The 18,635-nt window shown below is 44.7% G+C and overlaps 1 protein-coding gene across 1 annotated transcript in view; it reads left to right on the plus strand.

Annotated features, from left to right (window-relative positions):
• The first annotated feature begins 4,122 nt into the window (after window positions 1-4,122).
• Window positions 4,123-18,635, plus strand: part of ITGAD (integrin subunit alpha D) — a 31,872-nt gene continuing 17,359 nt past the window's right edge. The window contains exons 1-9 of the mRNA XM_044233357.1: window positions 4,123-4,184; window positions 6,359-6,464; window positions 8,539-8,642; window positions 8,771-8,841; window positions 8,963-9,077; window positions 13,228-13,358; window positions 14,014-14,159; window positions 18,036-18,189; window positions 18,286-18,436. Coding sequence (XP_044089292.1) covers window positions 4,154-4,184; window positions 6,359-6,464; window positions 8,539-8,642; window positions 8,771-8,841; window positions 8,963-9,077; window positions 13,228-13,358; window positions 14,014-14,159; window positions 18,036-18,189; window positions 18,286-18,436 — 1,009 coding nt within the window. The 5' untranslated portion in view covers window positions 4,123-4,153. The remainder of the gene's footprint in view (window positions 4,185-6,358; window positions 6,465-8,538; window positions 8,643-8,770; window positions 8,842-8,962; window positions 9,078-13,227; window positions 13,359-14,013; window positions 14,160-18,035; window positions 18,190-18,285; window positions 18,437-18,635) is intronic.

Below are 18,635 nucleotides of genomic sequence, written 5' to 3' on the forward strand. Positions count from 1 at the left end.
AGACGAGCCAGGAGAGACTGTGGACTCTGAGGAATGAACAGAGGGTTTTGGAGAGGAGGGGCGTGGGACGTTGGGGTACCAGGTGGTGGGCATTGTGGAGAGCACGGATTGCATGGGGCACTGGGAGTGGTGCATAAACAATGAATTCTGGAACACTAAAAAGAAACTTAAAAAAAATAAAAATTAAAAAAAATTCCAGTTAGTTAACACCCAGTAAAAAAAAAAAAAAAAAGAACTTTTGGGACTTCATCAAGATAAAAAGCTGTGAGGGCGCCTGGGAGGCTCAGTGGGTTAAATCCTCTGCTTTCAGCTCAGGTCATGATCCCAGGGTCCTGGGATTGAGCACCACATCAGGCTCTCTGCTCAGCATTGAGTCTGCTCCCCCCTCCCTGCCTCCATCTTGGCCTACTTGTGATCTCTGTCTGTCAAATAAATTTAAAAAATTTTTTTAAAAAAGATAAAAAGCTGCGCAGCAAAAGAAACATTCAACAAAACAAAGAGGCAACCCACAGAATGGGAGAAGATATTTGCAAATGACACTACAGAAAAAGGGCTGATATCCAAGATCTATAAAGAACTTTCAAACTCAACACCCAAAAAGCAGATAATCATGTCAAAAAATGGGCAGGAGACATGAACAGATAATTCTCCAATAAAGACACACAAATGGCTAACAGACACATGAAAAAGTGTTCATCATCATTAGCCATCAGGGAAATTCAAATCGAAACCACACTGAGATACAATCTTACACGATTTAGAATGGCAAAGATTAACAATGCAGGAAACAACAAGTGTTGGAGAGGATGTGGAGAAAGAGGAACCCTCTTACACTGTTGGGAATGCAAGTTGGTGCAGCCACTTTGGAAAATAGTGTGGAGATGCCTCAAAAAAATTAAAAATAGAGCTATCCTATGACCCTTCAACTGTACTACTGGGTATTTACCAAAAAGATACAGATGTAGTGAAAAGATGGGCTATAGGTACTCCAATGTTCATAGCAGCAATGTCCACAATAGCCAAACGGTGGAAAGAGCCAAGATGCCCTTCAATAGACAAATGGATAAAGAAGATATGGTCCATATATGCAATGGAATATTACTCAGCTATCAAAAAGGATGAATAACCAGCTTTTGTAGAAACATGGATGGGACTGGAGGATATTATGCTGAGTGAAATAAGTCAAGCAGAATGACTCAATTATCATACGGTTTCACTTACTTGTGGAGCATAAGGAATAACATGGAGGACATTAGGAGAAGGAAAAGAAAAATGAATTGGGGAAAATCAGAGGGGGAGATGAACCATGAGAGACTGTGGACTTTTAGAAACAAACTGAGGGTCTTGGAAGGGAGGGGGTGGAGGGATGGGTGATTCTGGGGCTGGGCATTAAGGAGGGCAAGTATTGCATGGAGCACTGGGTGTGTGCATAAACAATAAATTCTGGAACCCTGAAAAGAAATTAAAATTAATTAGTAGGTGGCCTAGTGTTTTTGTTGTTATTTGTTTTCCTGAGATTATAGTATTATGTACAAATGCTTCAAAGTATAGGGATAGAGGGAGCATTCCTGAACTTCATAAAATCTATCTATGAAAGACCCACAGCAAATATCATCCTCAGTGGGAAAAAGCTTGCAGCCTTCCCGCTGAGATCAGGAACAAGACAAGGATGCCCACTCTCACCACTCTTGTTCAACAAAGTATCATAAGTCCTAGCAACAGCAATAAGACAACAAAGAGAAATAAAAGGTATCCAAATTGGCAATGAAGAAGTCAAACTCTCTCTCTTCGCAGATGACATGATTCTTTATATGGAAAACCCAAAAGACTCCACCCCCAAACTACTAGAACTCATACAGCAATTCAGCAACGTGGCAGGATACAAAGTCAATGTGCAGAAATCAGTGGCTTTCTTATACACTAACAGTGAAAATACAGAAAGGGAAATTAGAGAATCGATTCCATTTACTATAGCACCAAGAACCATAAGATACCTGGGAATAAACCTAACCAAAGAGGTAAAGGATCTGTATTCGAGGAACTACAGAACACTCATGAAAGAAATTTAAGAAGACACAAAAAGATGGGAGACCATTCCATGCTCATGGATCGGAAGAATAAACATTGTTAAAATGTCTATACTGCCTAGAGCAATCTATACTTTTAATGCCATTCCGATCAAAATTCCACCGGTATTCTTCAAACAGCTGGAGCAAATAATCCTAAAATTTGTATGGAATCAGAAGAGACCCCGAATTGCTATGTACAATATAGAAAACTTCTTTCAAGTTTTGTAATTCCCAGTTTGGGCTAAAAAGAAAGAAAGAAAAGCATTTGACAAGATTCAGCATCCTTTCCTGATTAAAACAAGTATAAGAATCATGAGAGACTATGGACTCTGAAAAACAATCTGAGGGTTTGAAGTGGCAGGGGGGTGGGAGGTTGGGGTACCAGGTGGTGGGTATTATAGACGGCACGGCTTGCATGGAGCACTGGGTGTGGTGCAAAAGTAATGAATACTGTTTTTCTGAAAATAAATTAATTAATTTATAAAAAAAGAAAAAAAGAAATTAAAATTAATTGATTGATTGATTTGTGTTAGTCACATACAGTACACCATTACACAATTTTGATGTAGTGTTACATGATTCATTGTTTGTGTATAACAGCCAGTGCTCCATATGCTGAGATATTACTCAGCCCTCAGAAAGGATAAATACCCAAATTTTGCATCAACATGGACGCGACTGGAGGAGATTATACTAAGTGAAATAAGTCAAACAGAGAAAGTCAATTATCATATGGTTTTACTTTGTGGTTCTAAACACAGAGAAGATCCATGGAACAGAAGCATGGGTGCTGTTTGCTAGGTCTCCTTAGCCCAAGCTTAACTTGACCTTGACATTCTCAGCAGGAAGTAGGGAAGTCAGCCTTAAAACCAGCAACCATAAACTTTGGCCCTATTCCCAGCATCAATGCCCTTCCCAGTATCTAGTTAATTTTTTCTCTTCCTTAAATATCAGCTCAAGAAAACTGAACTAAAATTTTTGTCTAGAAGACTATTCCGTGTTGTCTATACTTGACATGTAACATGCATGTTAGGTGTTTAAATAACTGTCACAAGTATATGTAAAATAATAGGCCATAGTTAGGGATTCTGTCATGTAGTCTACCCTTCCAAGTCTATTCCTCGGCTTTTATACTATTACCTTTTTTCAAGCTTTTGAGAAACACTCATATATGTTTAATTGTAGAATATTCAAAACACACAGAAAATTACAGAGAATAAATAACAACTACCCATTATCTACCCTTCTACCATTTAACTAACTTTAAAGTATTGTTATTAAATATTAAAATAGCAAGGGTTAATGTTAAATTTAACAAGTGCCAGAAGTTCCTTCTCTACCTCCACTGGTGGCAATCACTGTTCTATTTCTATCCTCGTGGATCAGTTTTTCCTATTTGTTTGAAAGTAGTAAACATTATGCAGCTTGGTGTCTGACTTGCTTTTACTTATGACAAAGTTGAGATTCATCCACGTTGTTATATGTATCTGTAGTCTGTTCTCTTTTGTTGCTGACTAGTCAGTCAGTCAGTTTAAGACTACTAAGTCTATTTACCCATTTGATTTTTCATTGATCTCTTGATGGAGTCTGTTTATTTATTTATTTAAATTTTATTTTATTTTTTTCTGTGTTCCAAGATTCACTGTTTATGGCACCACACGACACTGCTTTTTTCCACAACAGCCTCACTTGTGCTCTCCGCCATCCAGCACTGCTGTCTGTTCAGGCTCGCATTCATACAGTGGGGCCTCTGTAAGCATCTGTTTCATCCAGTCTGGTGTCTGAGGCCCCAGAGGGATCCTAGGTTCCCTTGATTCTAACTGGTCTCAAGGGCTGGGGAAAGGTGGTCTTATGGGAAAAGCAGGCCCTGGAAAAGAAGCCAGATTTGCAGAGGTGACGGTGGTGGGAAAGTATGGGAGATTTTCCCCAAGGGCGTCTTTGGCCTCCTGCCCCTGCCTCTGTTCTATGATTAACTGAGAACTTCCTGACTCTGAGTCAGTGTTTTAACGCTCCCCCAGGGCACTGAGTCTCCTTCGGTGCTCCACTGCTCAGCTCTTCACTTCTCCTTCGATGCATGCTCTGTGATGGCTTTGGGAACTGTGCTCCTCCTGGGTGGTGAGTGGGGGCTTTCCGGGCTGGGAGAAGCCTGCGGGTGGTGCTTTCCCATCTGGTAGGACAGGCTGGGGCTGGCGGTTAGCTCATAGATCTCTCTGGAGGGGTTGAGAACAGGGGAGGACCCACTATAGTGTCCAGTCTTGTGTGGAAGGAGGAATGGCCTGGAATCAGGGGAGGGTCATAGCCTGAGCAAAGAGAGAAAAGTTGGACTTACAGGCTATGCTTGGGTGGAGGATGAGCTCCGTCTCCACAATTCCTCCTGTGAGGATTCTGCTGTGTGGTATGGGGGATAGCACTCTGCCCCAGGGCCTCAGGGTGAAGGCCATAGGAGTCACTAGGAAGAGGAAATGGTGGATATCACCTCCTTGGCCCCTCATGTCCTTCGTCTTGATTTCAGGTATGTTGTCCTGCTGTTGCCAAAAGAATAGTCCAGAAATTAAAAACTGTATCAGGACCACATCGATGTGTCATTTGAAATCACTTGTGTGTCTATTAAAAATCAGATTCCAGGGGTGCCTGGGTGGCTCAGTGGGTTAAAGCCTCTGCCTTCGGCTCAGGTCATGATCTCAGGGTCCTGGGATCGAGCCCCGCATCGGGCTCTCTGCTCAGCGGGAGCCTGCTTCCTCCTCTCTCTCTCTCTGCCTGCCTCTCTGCCTACTTCTGATCTCTGTCTGTCAAATAAATAAATAAAATCTTTTAAAAAAATCAGATTCCACACAAAAGTCTAGATTGTCAGCATCTCTTGAGAGATTGTAAGGTCTAGAGCTCTGAATACTAGAGTTTGGTAATGGCTTCTTCCTTTAAAGGGGCCACAGACTGTAAGTACCAGTAATTCCTGGTGCTCACACTTACCCACTTCATCACCTGCCTGGCCTCTGAGGTATTTGAGTCTGAGACCCTTGGCACCCTCTTACTTGTCAGGTCATAGAGCCTGTTTTCAGACTCAGAAACAGAATCATTCTTTGAAAGGAAGATATAGGATGTGAAACTCCCTTGCATATGGCTATAGTAGGGTTACAGCACCATCAACATCTGGCCTTTTCCTTAGAACCCTAGGGTTCAAGTGTCTGGATGCTGCCTGTCACTTCCTGGCCTGATGCTTTAACTCCTTAGAATTTCCTTACTTTGTGGGTTGAAGTTGATGCCTCAATCGGAGACTGGGAATTCTAGTAGAAATGGTTAGTAGAAATGTCTCTTGGGAGTAAGGGTGTTGGGAAAAGCCCTTGAAATGTAGAGGGCCTTCTGCTGAGGTTTTGAGCTTCGTCACCAGAGAGGAGAATGTCAAGAGTCAAAGGAGTGGGTTGGAATCCTGGTTGTATCAGTGACTTGTTATGCAGTTTTAGGCCAGCCAACAAATAGTAATTAGTCATTTGTTAAGGGCCAGGCACTATACCAGGCACCACACAAAACTGTTGCAATCCTTGCCCTCTTAGAGCCTGACACCAAGAGAGGGGAACATGGAAAACATAAAATTACAAATTATCAAATTTACAAATAAAATTCTCAGTCTGTTCGCTAGTCTGGACCTTAGGGTCTCTGTATAATGAGAAGATGGAGCAGGACAGTATTTAAGGAGGGTAACCATAAGCCCTGATATGCCTGGTCCGGTCCCAATGACCCTGGTGTAATTATTATTATTATTATTTTCAATTTATTTATTTTCAGAAAAAAAGTATTCATTATTTTTTCACTACACCCAATGCCCATGCAATCCGTGCCCTCTATAATACCCACCACCTGGTTCCCCAACCTCCCACACCCCTCAGATTGTTTTTCCCCTGGTGTAATTATTAATGGTGCCCCTTTCACTCACAGAAGGTCTCAGTTTAGAAAATAAATTACATGGTCACTTTCTCTTTAGGGGACATGCCTGATCTAACAGACCAGGAGATGACAGGCCTAATTTCAGAATGTGGATGTCCTATGAAATGTCCTGGAGGGGGCATTTTTCTGGATTGTCATTTTTTGTATTGTGGCTTAATTATTTCTTAGGGAGAGAGACAGGAGCCTTATAGATGGCAAATCAGGAAACAAAGAAAAAGAGAACACCCTTCTCCTGGGCACATGAGCTGAACTGGGGTGGGCGTCAAGATTCCAAGAAGTCAGGGGTCCAGAGCAGATGAGTCTTTTCTGACGGTTCCCCCTACCCCTGCCTCCCTTTCCATATTCCTCAGTCCTGGCTTCTTATCATGGATTCAACTTGGATGTGGAGGAGCCCGTGATATTTCAAGAGGATGGAGCTAGCTTTGGACAGACCGTGGTCCAGTTCGACAGATCTAGGTAGGCCCTGCCCACTCCCTTACCTCTATTCCTTCCACCTGCAGGCAAATGGTTGAACATGGCATGATTAGGAGGGTGTCCTGGAGGAAGGGCAGCATGGGCAAGAAGCCTGTCCACTGCTCCTCCAGGGCCCATGACACCCCTACTACTAACTATTCACAATCCCAAGAAGGACCACAGACTCTGGACAAGAAAATCCTTCAAGAGGAAGGTCCTGAATCTGTTCTTCTGTGATCAGTGCATGTGACCAGTACAGGCACCCTTGTGCTTGAAGTAATGTTTTGCAGTCTTCCTTTTGAAAATGTTTATAATCTAATCTTAGCATTTGTATATTGTAAATTAAATTCATGGGACAGTGGAGCTGTGCTGTGGCTTAAAGCCTTGGCTCACATGCAGCCCAGCGTTCTGGGGAATGTTTCTCAGCTGCCACCGTCAGTCCCTGGCACGAGCTGAACAAGGTCAGGCTTGGCTCGGGTGCACAGTTCACCCAGTCTTATGGGATTTTTCACTTGTCCCATGAGTATCCCTGTGCCTGAGGGAATGCAGCATTAAAGAGAAAAAAGGAGATACCAGGACAGGTAGAGAGGCAAATTGCAAAGAAGAATAAGAAGAAGGAAAGGAGGAGGAGGAAGGAGAAGAAGGAGGAGGAAGAGGAGGAGGAAGGAGAAGAAGGAGGAGGAGAAGAACAGAAATCCCTCCCCCAAAAAAGGGAAAAAGGAAAAAAAACCTTTTTTTCCCCTTGTACAAGAGGCCCCACATCTTTATTTCACTCTGGGACAGGCAAGTTATGTACCTTACCCTGCCTCCAGAAGCGCACATTCTCAGCTCCCAGTGACTGGGCCCCAAGATGTTGAAGTTACCATGTGATCCAAGCATAACCAAAGTCTGGGAGGCACTGCAAGGGAGAGAGCAAACCCAAGAGGGAATTCCAGGAAGGCTTCACAGAGGAGGTGACATTGGCAATGGGCCTGAGAATACAGGAAGATTCAGCTGGGCAAGAAGTAGCATTTTGAGGTCACTGAGTTCCTCATACACATCCATCTCCCCTCCTCATCCAGCTGGCAGGCTGGGACATGGAAGCAAGTGCCAGGTGCCAGAGTTTTGTTTTTTCCTTTGTTTGTTTTGAAATCCAGAGCTCATAAACTGAAGTGCACAAACTCGAAAGGTCCAACTCAATGAATTTTTCATATGTATATAGCCAGGTATCTGCTGCCTAGATCAAGGTGTAGAACATCTTCAGCTCCCCTACCCTGGGTTCCTTTGCTTGGAAATTAATTGAAAGACACAAACATTTATTTAGTTATTTCATTTGAGAGGAGAGATTGTTGGTAAATATAAGTTTTTAATTCAAAATTAATTCTCTCCTTTCAAAGAGTTTTGCAAAAATTGTTGCACTTATATGACTATAGATTTTGATATGAATTTGGATACTGTGGTTTTATTTTTTTGTTTCTTTTTATTTATTTATTTTATTTATTTTTTATTTTTTATTAACATATCATGTGTTATTAGCCCCAGGGGTACAGGTCTGTGAATCGTTAATCTTACACACTTCACAGCACTCACCTCCCCAGATACTGTGGTTTTAAATTGTCCAACTTAAATTATTGATATTAAAACTGTCCAATTAATTACAGAATCATCTATTTGTTTTGATAACGTATGGCTTTAGCAGATTTTTCCGTTTAAATTGAGGCTATCTATTTCTTGGGTGGCTCAGAACGATGGCACCTCAAAAACCAAATGCTCTTGTCCATGGTTGGGAAATGCTGTTTTGCATTGGATAGTTTTATTTTTGGTGAATGCTGAAAAAACAATAACACTAAAACCATTTTTGTATATAAATACACATTTATTTATGTATACACCCACTCAAACAAAGAAAAAGCCCAGCACGGTCCTTTGGCACATGTGGGTTGAACTCGGGCCCCATTATTTAAAGCTTCATGAGTGGCAAATGCCAAAAGCTTCCCTCTCAAAGTCTCACTTCCCTGTTACACAGTGATACTTCCTCACTTGAAGTGCCCTGTGCCCTTACCCTTCCTGTAACTATATGTCATGTTTGTGCCTACAGACTCGTGGTGGGAGCCCCCCTGGAGGTCGTGGCGGCCAACCAAACAGGACGGTTGTACGACTGTGTGGCCGCCACTGGCCTCTGTCAACCCATCCCACTGCACAGTGAGTGACCACCCAGGAACTGTGGCCCTTAATCCTCTACTGCAGTGCTCCCTCCCTGGCCTCTAGCCCTGACTCTCCCCTCAAATGGGGATGTGCCCACGAATGATCATGTGTCTCTGCCCTCTCAGCACCCCCAGAGGTCATGAACATGTCCCTGGGCCTGTCCCTGGCATCCTGCACCAATCGTTCCTGGATACTGGTAAGTTTCCCTGGGTCGTAGGAGGTGATGAGGGAGGAGCAGGGGCTGGGGGACGCTGGGACTGGAAAAGAGTGTCGAGAGTCCTGGGGACCCCCTTGTTCACACAGGCCTCTGCCCTTAGGCCTGTGGCCCCACCATGCACAGAGCCTGTGGGGAGAATATGTATGCAGAAGGCTTCTGCTTCCTGTTGGGCTCCCACCTGCAGACCATTTGGACCATGCCTGCTTCCCTGCCAGGTAGGTCCTACAGAGACAGTGATTCTATGTGAGTACATGCTGGCACTGAAGAGTGGGCAGAGCACGTGACTGTGGTCCTGGCTTCCTGTGCCCATGGCCCCTTCTCACAGGCCTCAGCAAGCTCAAGAAGGTCTGGGAGCATGGTCTGGCCTGGTAGGGAGGGCAGATCACAGAAGGAACTCTAAGCTAGTCAAGGGGAGAAAGTTCTGGTGAGACAGAAGAGAGTCTCAGAGTGCTGGCTTCAGGAGGCACGAGAGCCTCACAGTTGCCAACAAGTGGAGGGATGCTTTCTGGGCTTTCAGAAGAAAGACCTTGGATTTTGAAAATGCGGTGAGGATGACAGATCCTTGGATAGGGTCCAAGAAGGAGTCTGTTCTGGATCATTCACTGCTGAGCTTCTAAGGGGAGCAAATGGTAGAGCTATGGAAACTGTGATGCACAGTTTTGTCAGCAATGATGCTTTCTGCAAAGAATGGCGCCAGAGAACTGAGCAGCAGCTCTGGGAGTCAGTCTGAATGAGTTTGTCTTCTGTGTACTTCGGGCTTCTTTCCTGGGCTTTAATTTCCTCATTGGTAAACTGGGTCTGAATAATTAAGGTGGTTGTGACAATCAAAAGATTTAATATATATAAAGTGTTTCGACCTCTGCCCAACACATAATATGTGAATACCGTCATGACTGACCTTCTAGCTAGGGCCATGTGTTTGCACTAGGAGGGGGAGATAATGGGCTCCAAGTCAGGGACAGGGGCCACTCAAGGTGCTGGCTGAGAGCAATGTTTCAGACTAGAGAAGCAATGATGCCAGGCATGGTGGGCTTTTAGGCAAAGGTTAGAGCTGCAACAGAAAGGCCTCGCACCCAGACTCTGAGAGCACAGTCTACAAAGGGGACAGAGAGTAAAGAGCGGGATTCCAGGAGTTTTAGGGTTACCATGACTTGCCTGGGTATCTGAGCAGCCAGGGGAGGTGATGTGCTATTTAAGCACTAGGAGGTGAGTCTTTTCTCCTGGATGTCTCCATGACTCACGCAGTAGGATGCCTGATGAAAATGGAACGCAGGCATGTGAGCCTGGTGTAGGCAAATCAAGTTTGAGTAGAGGTAGAAGTGACTACCTCAATTGTAGCCAGACAATGCCTGATGACTGGTGTGCATTTTTTTTCCAATTTATTTATTTTCAGAAAAACATTATTATTTTTTCACCTCACCCAGTGCTCCATGCAAGCCATGCCTGGTGTGCATTTTTATTGCACCCCACAAGATCCGGGCTGATAGGTAGGATGGTCCTGTCTAACAAGCAAGAAAACTGAAGCTCAGAGAGCTGAGTTCTTGCTGTTAGGAAGTGACGGAGCTGAGACCTGGAGCCAACCTCATCTGACTGATTTGGTCTGTTTTTCAGAAGGTGCTCAGCTATAGCCTGGTGCTTGCTATTGGAAGCCCAGTGAAGATAGTAAAAGGAACAAGAAACAGAAGTGATATTTTTAAAAGACTTTATTTAGTTATTTGATGGACAGAGATCACAAGTAGGCAGAGAGGCAGGCAGAGAGAGAGGAGGAAGCAGGCTCCCCGCTGAGCAGAGAGCCCGATGCGGGGCTCAATCCCAAGACCCTGAGATCCTAGGAAGGCAGCGGCTTAACCCACTGAGCCACCCAGGCGCCCCAGAAGTGGGAACCCATCTCGCCTCTGTCCTTTACTTCTTTCTCCCCTTTCACTCCCCAGAATTAATATTTTGAGAGAACTTGCCACCATCGTGGCCTGAAAGAGGATGTGAGGGGTGGTTTTGTGGAGCAGCTCACAAAATGAGCACAGGTGTAAGATGTGGGGATGGGACTTTAGCTCTCAGCTGTGGGGTCATCGGGTGAGGAGGGGTGCAGTGAGGGCCTCTTGACCTGCCATGTGTGGGGCTGAATTTCCTGGTCAAGAATTCAGAAAAAAACAAAACAAAACAGACTTTTAACTGTCGAGAACAAACTGGTGGTTAACAGAGGAGAGGTGGGTGGCAGAGGGGAAGAGTATGCTTAGCACAGAGCATCAGATGGTGAGGGAGGGACAGCAGAACGGGAAGTCATCAGAGAGGGAGAAGAACCAGGAGAGACCCTGAACTATAGGAAATAAAGTGAGGGTGCTGGAAGGGAGGTAGGGGAGGGGATGGGGTGATTGAGTGATGGGCATTAAGGAGGGCACATGATGTGATGAGCACTGGGTGCCATACACAACTGATAAATCACTGAACACTATATCTGAAACTAATGATGTCCTGTATGTTGACTAAATAAATTAAAAAAAAAAGAAAGCAGGGAGGGAAGTGGTCTTCCATTTCTTCTCAGCAGGGGTGAAGCACCAGCTGGTTGCATAGATGGGAGGGGGAGGTGTGGGGAGCAAGGAGAAAGCATTTTTGATTTTTTAGAAAGATTTTATTTATTTGTCAGAGAGAGAGAGAGAGAGCGCACAGGCAGACAGAGTGGCAGCAGAGGCAGAGGGAGAAGCAGGCTCCCCACGGATCAAGGAGCCCGATGCGGGACTCGATCCCAGGACGCCGGGATCATGACCTGAGCCGAAGGCAGCTGCTTAACCCACTGAGCCACCCAGGCGTCCAGTATTTTTGATTTTTTATTTCAGTGCCAGGAGGCCAGCTTCCACAGTTCAGCACCAAGCTTCATGACTGTCTGTGGTGGCTGATCTCCTACCACCTGGGGAGCAACACAGGATGTGGGGCACTGGCGGAGCTACCAACTGTGTCCTTCACACAGGCCACAAACACTTATGTGAGTTTGGGGTCAATGTGAAGTGTCTTATTTGTTTATGGGTGTGAGCTGTGATTTTCCATGACGGTGGACTCCATGAGGGCGGGATGATACCCTTTTTCAAGCTATGGTCTTAGACCAAGTTTCCTGAGAAACAGACTCTGAGGTTCATTTGGGAACACTCTTGGGAACAACCGTTCTTAGAGTGTGAAGGAAGCGGGATTGGGCAGTGAAAGAAGATGGGCTCCTCCGCCAATCCAGAGGAGCTTGGAACATGGCTGGATGCAGGGCGCCCCCAGGAGCAGGAGTTGGAATCTTGGGCAAGGCATCTCCTGAGTTATCATCTGGGAGGCATCCACAACTACTCCCTGTAGCTGATAATAAGGACCTCTGTCCTGAAAAGGCGTGTGTCTTCTTGGGGGCAAACCTTAGCATCTGCTGTGGGTGTGTTCTTGTGCCTGGAACAATGCCGGGCACACAGTGATGATGGTCATAACAGCTAATCTCCATTAAAGCTATGGGAGGGCCAGGCCCTGTCTTAAGTATTTTAGGTACACATCAACACCTTTTAGCCTACCCCATTTGTTAGGCACTGCTATTTTACTGTCCCATTTTACAGATGGGACAACTGAAGCCCAGTGTAGTTAAATAAGTTGCCTGAATTCACCACTAGTAGGTGGCAGAGCTGGGGTTTGAGCCCAGCACGCTCCGAATGCACACTTGAATCACTTCGCTAAATTGCCTTTCCCTCGTGCTCTATGACATTCCTAGTGTGTAGTCAACAACTACTTGTTGAGTAATCGAATAAGGAACCCATCTCGCCTCTGTCCTTTACTTCTTTCTCCCCTTTCTGGACCTTGTGGAAGGAGGGAAGCAAGGGATTCTGCAGGGTGGGGGTAGGGGTGCTGGGGCAACTGATTTCTTTTTTTTTTTTTTTTTAGTTTGGAAGTCTTTTTTTAAAATTAAGTTTTAATTTTGATTCCAGTATAGTTACCGTACTGTGTTATACTAGTGGGTGTGCAATATAGTGATCCAACAATTCCATACATCACCTGGTACTCGTCACGACATGTGCACTCCGTAAGCCCATCACTTATTTAACCCATCCTCCACCACCTCTCCTCTGGTAACCATCAGTTTGTTCTCTTCTGTTAAGAGTCTGTTCCCTTCTTTTTCTTTCTCTCTCTGTCTCTGTGTCTCTCTCTCTTTTTCTTCAGTCATTTGTTTTGTTTCTTAAGTTTTGGGCAATGGATTTGGGCCTCCTCCATGGAAAGTGTGGAAACTGGCTGGGAATTGATTCCTAGGCCAAGAATGGCCCCTTAACTCTGTGGTGCAGGAAGGGTTTCTGGACCCTGGGAGATGGCTGGGACCCACATGGGCATCTCTGATTCCTTCCTTCTTCTCTATAGAGTGTCCAAGTCAAGAGATGGACATTGTCTTCCTGATTGATGGTTCTGGCAGCATTGTCCAAAGTGACTTTAAGCAGATGAAGGACTTTGTCAGAGCTGTAATGGGACAGTTTGAAGGCACCAACACCCTGGTGAGACTGGGTCCCCGAGATCTCGGAAGTGAGGAGGGGGTGGCAGCTGCCTTGGGAAGATCAACCTAGTAGGAAGCCTGGTATTGCTAGGGGTTAGCTTAGGGGACCTATGCCATGATGCCAAATACAGAGCTGATTTGAGTCCTGACCTGAGGGAATTCCCCCTTGGCATTTGATATGTCCCCACATGGCCTAGGTAATACTTTTTTTTTTTTCCTATTTAAAAGCATTGAAAGGATTGAAAAAATAGTCTTAGACTGAAGGTAACTTAGCCAAATAATTAATGATTTCTTTATTATGTTTCCATGTAATTCATGATTTATCTTATTATTTTATTTCCCAGTAATTCGTGCATATGTATGCAGAAATTCTTGAGAAGTGAGAAAATGTAGTCTATAAGTTGATTTCACATGTTATGAAATTTTTTTTAAGTCCAAGTTAAGAAATGTTGAGGTAGGAAAGGTTATTCCTTGCAAACTCTGAAAGAAGCATCATTTGGTTTCAATTTTCTAGTTTCTTTTTGGGCCATATTTCCCCTGGGTTTTAGCCTCAAAGACACATGAAAAGTTGTTTGTAAATCCAAAGGTATGCCAAAATAAAAAGTTTATTAAAGAATAACTCCTGAGCCCCAGGGCATTCCTCTTCTCCTTTGCAGTTTTCCCTGATGCAGTACTCCAACCTCATGAAGATCCACTTTACCTTCAGCCAATTCCAGAGTATCTCGAACCCTCAGAGCCTGGTGGATCCCATTGTCCAGCTGGATGGCCTCACATTTACAGCCACGGGGATCCGGACAGTGGTGTAAGTTCCCCCTTCTGCCTCATGTGGATAAGCCACCACGCCACTTCCTATGCTGGTCTGCACAGCCCTTCTGCACAGCTGTGGGAACTCTGGGGAAAGGGGCTCAAAAGGGAAGTGAGGAGGAAGTAGGTGGAGATATCCTTGGATTATTCCCCTGATATAGTACAGCACTTCTCTTCAGTGTTTCCTCTTTGCCTGGCCTTGGCTTGGCTGGACCCTAATTCCAAATGGGGCAGCCAGAGACATGGACTTTGGTTCAGGTCTGCCCACATTCTCATTCTTGCTCCCTGTTGGTGACCCGGGCCACCCTGGGAGTTACTGAGTCTTTCTAAGTCTCAGGAAACTGTCAAATGAGGATAAACTTACAACTTGGTTGTAAGGATTAAAGGAGATAACGTGCATGCTATTCTTTTGCACCAGGAGTGCTAGGTAAGGGTTTTATCCAGAGAATGGTGCACCCCTGTTTTACCTCCCTGGTAGACACCTGGAATTGTTGCCAAGTGTTTCTGTGCCTCTCTCTTCACTCATTTCCTTTCTTCCCACATTCCTCATCCATATGAACCTTGATTGGTCCAGCTAGGCCAACCGTAAAGAAATGACTTAGGCGGTGGGGCAAGAATAGATGATATGGTTCTTTTTTTTTTTTTTTTAATGTTACATTAGTCAGCATACAGCACATCATTAGTTTTTGATGTAGTGTTCCATGATTCATTGTTTGGGTATAACACCCAGTGCTCCATGCAATATGTGACCTCCTTCATACCCACCCCTGGGATAATCAGTTCCCCACACCCCCTCCCCGCTAAAACCTTCAGATGTGATTCTTATGGGAAAGAAATGGGCTGAATATATGGGATTTTTGACTTCCTGAGGACCCCTGGGTCCCGCTCTGGAGGTGGTGCAGGAGAAATGCTGAACAAGAAATGCTACCACCAAATGTATCCTCTTTATTGCTGGGTGGCTTTTCTGCCTTGAACACTTGCCCCATGAGACTGGACAACCAAGACGAATGCCTCTGTCCTTTAAAAGAAGGGCCATATGCATCCCAGTGTTCAGAACAGCAATGCCCACAATAGCCAAACTGTGGAAAGAGCCAAGATGCCCTTCAACAGACTAATGGAAAAAGATGTGGTCCATATATATACTGGACTATTACTCAGCCATCAGAAAGGATGAATATCTAAATCATGCATCAACATGGATGGAAGTGGAGGAGATTATGCTGAGTGAAGTAAATCAAACAGAGAAACCCAATTATCACCTGGTTTCACTTACTTGTGGAACATAAGCAATAGCATAGAGGACACTAGGAGAAGGAAGGGAAAAGTGAAGGTGGGGGGAGTCAGAGTGGGAGATGTACCATGAGGGACTGTGAAGTCAGAGAAACACGCTGAGAGGTTGGCTTGGCGATGGGGTTAAGGCGGGCACGTATTGCATGGAGCGCTCGGTACTGTATGTAAACGATGAATCTTGGAACACGACACCAAAAGCTAATGAAGTACTGTATGGTGACTAACATAACATAATAAAAATAATAATAATAAAATGAAAGTTACAAAGGAGTGATACCTCTTCCCAACCGTTGGAGCTCCTTCCAGTGGTGGGTGATGGTGTAGGTGTCCTCAAGACCCATTCTCCCCCCACCCCGAACAGCATCTTCCCCACTCACCAGAGCCAAAGCCAGTCAGGGCCTCTCTGCCACCCACTGGTTTTTTCTTTTCTTTTTCTTTTTTTCAGAAGCTTCATTACAAAAAAGGTACAATCGCAATAACATTAAGGAAATTTGGGGGAAAAGTGTTATAGACCCTCTACCACCACCTCACAGTATTTTAGCAAAAAGAAAGGATGAGAAATGAATAAACAAATCCCACCCACAAAGCACAGGGCCATTTCCATCCTTGTCTTTATTCAGACACATTTTATATCGTCGCAGTGTGGGCAGAAACTAATTTCATCCTGCCTTCTTATTTTTTTCATCTGTTATATGCACTTGTGCCATGTTTTCTACAGCTTTTACTGTGTTCCTTTGAAATGGCTCTGTGCTTTCTCACCAAGCAGGTGGATCATGCTTTGCTAAACCCCTTCCCTGATCTTGGACATTTAGGTTGTTTCCAGTATTATATGTGGAGTGTGTGTGTGTGTGTGTGTGTGTGTGTGTTTATTCTGCATCTATAGAACTATAAGATCATATAGTTACATTTTTAATCATTTGTAATAGCTACTATAGAATTAATGCTTACCTATAGGCCATTCTCTATGGGTGAATTTGATCCTCAGAATAACCTCATATGTTTTGTCTCATTTATCTATTGTTCCTTAACAAACCACTCCCAAATTTAGTGGCTTACGCAACAACTCTTTTATTAATAGTTTTCATGATTTGGGGCTCATCTGCTTTCAGAAGCTGGAACATGAGGGACTCATTCACATAGTCCTGCCTGGGCAGGACTGGCTGGAAGGCTGTGCTCAGCTGGGGTGGTAGAGTCTTTCCCTCCATAGCTATAGACTTCCCTCATGGTGGCTCATAGCTTCCCAAAGCGCAAGAGCTATCAAGGCTTCTTAACCCTATAACTGGCATGGTGTCACTTCTATTTCATGCTATTGCTGAAACTGGTCACAGGTCAGATTCAATATGGGAATGGAACCAGGTGCTGCACACTGGGGATCATCTTTGAGGAATAGCTATGGTACAATTATTATTTTCACCTTCACAGAGAGAAGCAGAGACTCAAAGAGGTAAAACAACTGTCCAAGTCTGTTAGACTCTAAGGTTCCTATTCTGAACCATACTGCCTCCTGAAAATGAGATTCCATGGTAGATGGAGTTATAGAAAAAGGAATATGAGTACCTTTATTATTTTTTAAAAATTTTTAATTAATTTATTTATTTTCAGAAAAACAGTATTCATTATTTTTTTCCCAATTTATTTATTTTCAGAAAAACATTATTCATTATTTTTTCACCACACCCAGTGCTCCATGCAAGCCGTGCCCTCTCTAATACCCACCACCTGGTACCCCAACCTCCCACCACCCGTCCCTTCAAAACCCTCAGATTGTTTTTCAGAGTCCATAGTCTCTCATGGTTCACCTCCCCTTCCAATTTACCCAAATTCCCTTCTCCTCTCTAACGCCCCTTGTCCTCCATGCTATTTGTTATGCTCCACAAATAAGTGAAACCATATGATAATTGACTCTCTCTGCTTGATTTATTTCACTCAGCATAATCTCTTTCAGTCCCATCCATGTTGCTACAAAAGTTGGGTATTCGTCCTTTATTATTTTTTTAAAGATTTTTTGTTTATTTGACAGACAGAGATCACATGTAGACAGAGAGGCAGGCAGAGAGAGAGAGAGAGGTTCGGGAAGCAGGCTCCCTGATGAGCAGAGAGCCGGATGCGGGGCTCCATCCCAGGACCCTGATATCATGAGCTGAGCCAAAGGCAGCAGCTTAACCCACTGAGCCACCCAGGTGCCCTGAGTACCTTTATTATTAGTCTTACTAATCAATGCATTACTTTCAAAAAAGGGTGAGGCGATTTTTTAACATGCCTGAGATAGTCTGACGGTACCAGGACTCCCCAGTCTCTCCAGATGAGCTTCTAGTGCTACAGGTTATTTATTTTTTAAAGATTTTATTTATTTATTTATTTGAGAGAGAGAGAGACAGACAGACAGAGAGAGACTATGAGAGGGGAGAGGTCAGAGGGAGAAGCAGACTCTCCGTCGACCGGGGAGTCCGATGTGGGACTCGATCCCAGGACTCCTGAGCTGAAGGCAGTTGCTTAACCAACTGAGCCACCAAGACACCCTACAGATTATTTCATTCCAGAATCAATATCATCTACAGAGTCATCTCCCTTTCTTCCTTGACAGGGAAGAACTATTTCATAGTAAGAATGGGGCCCGAAAAAGTGCCAAGAAGATCCTCATTGTCATCACCGATGGGCAGAAATACAAAGACCCCCTGGACTACAGCAACGTCATCCCCCAGGCACAGAGAGCTGGCATCATTCGCTATGCCATTGGGGTATGTCCACTTCCTCATGTCTCCCTCAGACTCAGGCTGTACCTCACTCTGGCAGAAAGGCTGGTGGTCTCCTCCTCACCTGTCTGTCTGTCACAGGTGGGGAATGCTTTCCAGGAACCCAGTGCCAGGCAGGAGCTGAACACCATCGGCTCACTGCCCTCTCAGGACCACGTGTTCAGGGTGGACAACTTTGCGGCACTCGGCAGCGTCCAGGAGCAGCTTCAGGAGAAGATCTTTGCAGTCGAGGGTAAATGCAGGGCGAGCCTGGGTCTTGGGATTGAAGGTTCTGGACCCAGTTGTCCCCTGAAGTACGGAGGGGCTATCCCTATTCACGGCTCACCCAGAATTGTGCCCCAGAACCTGAGCTTCAGATTCATTCTTCTCCTTGTGCTCTAAGTCCTTGTGGTCTCATGGTCCCCAGAGCCTTAGTGGCCTGTTTCCCCACA

The sequence above is a fragment of the Neovison vison genome, chromosome 14, assembly GCF_020171115.1.
Source record: "Neovison vison isolate M4711 chromosome 14, ASM_NN_V1, whole genome shotgun sequence".
NCBI classification, from domain to species: domain Eukaryota; kingdom Metazoa; phylum Chordata; class Mammalia; order Carnivora; family Mustelidae; genus Neogale; species Neogale vison.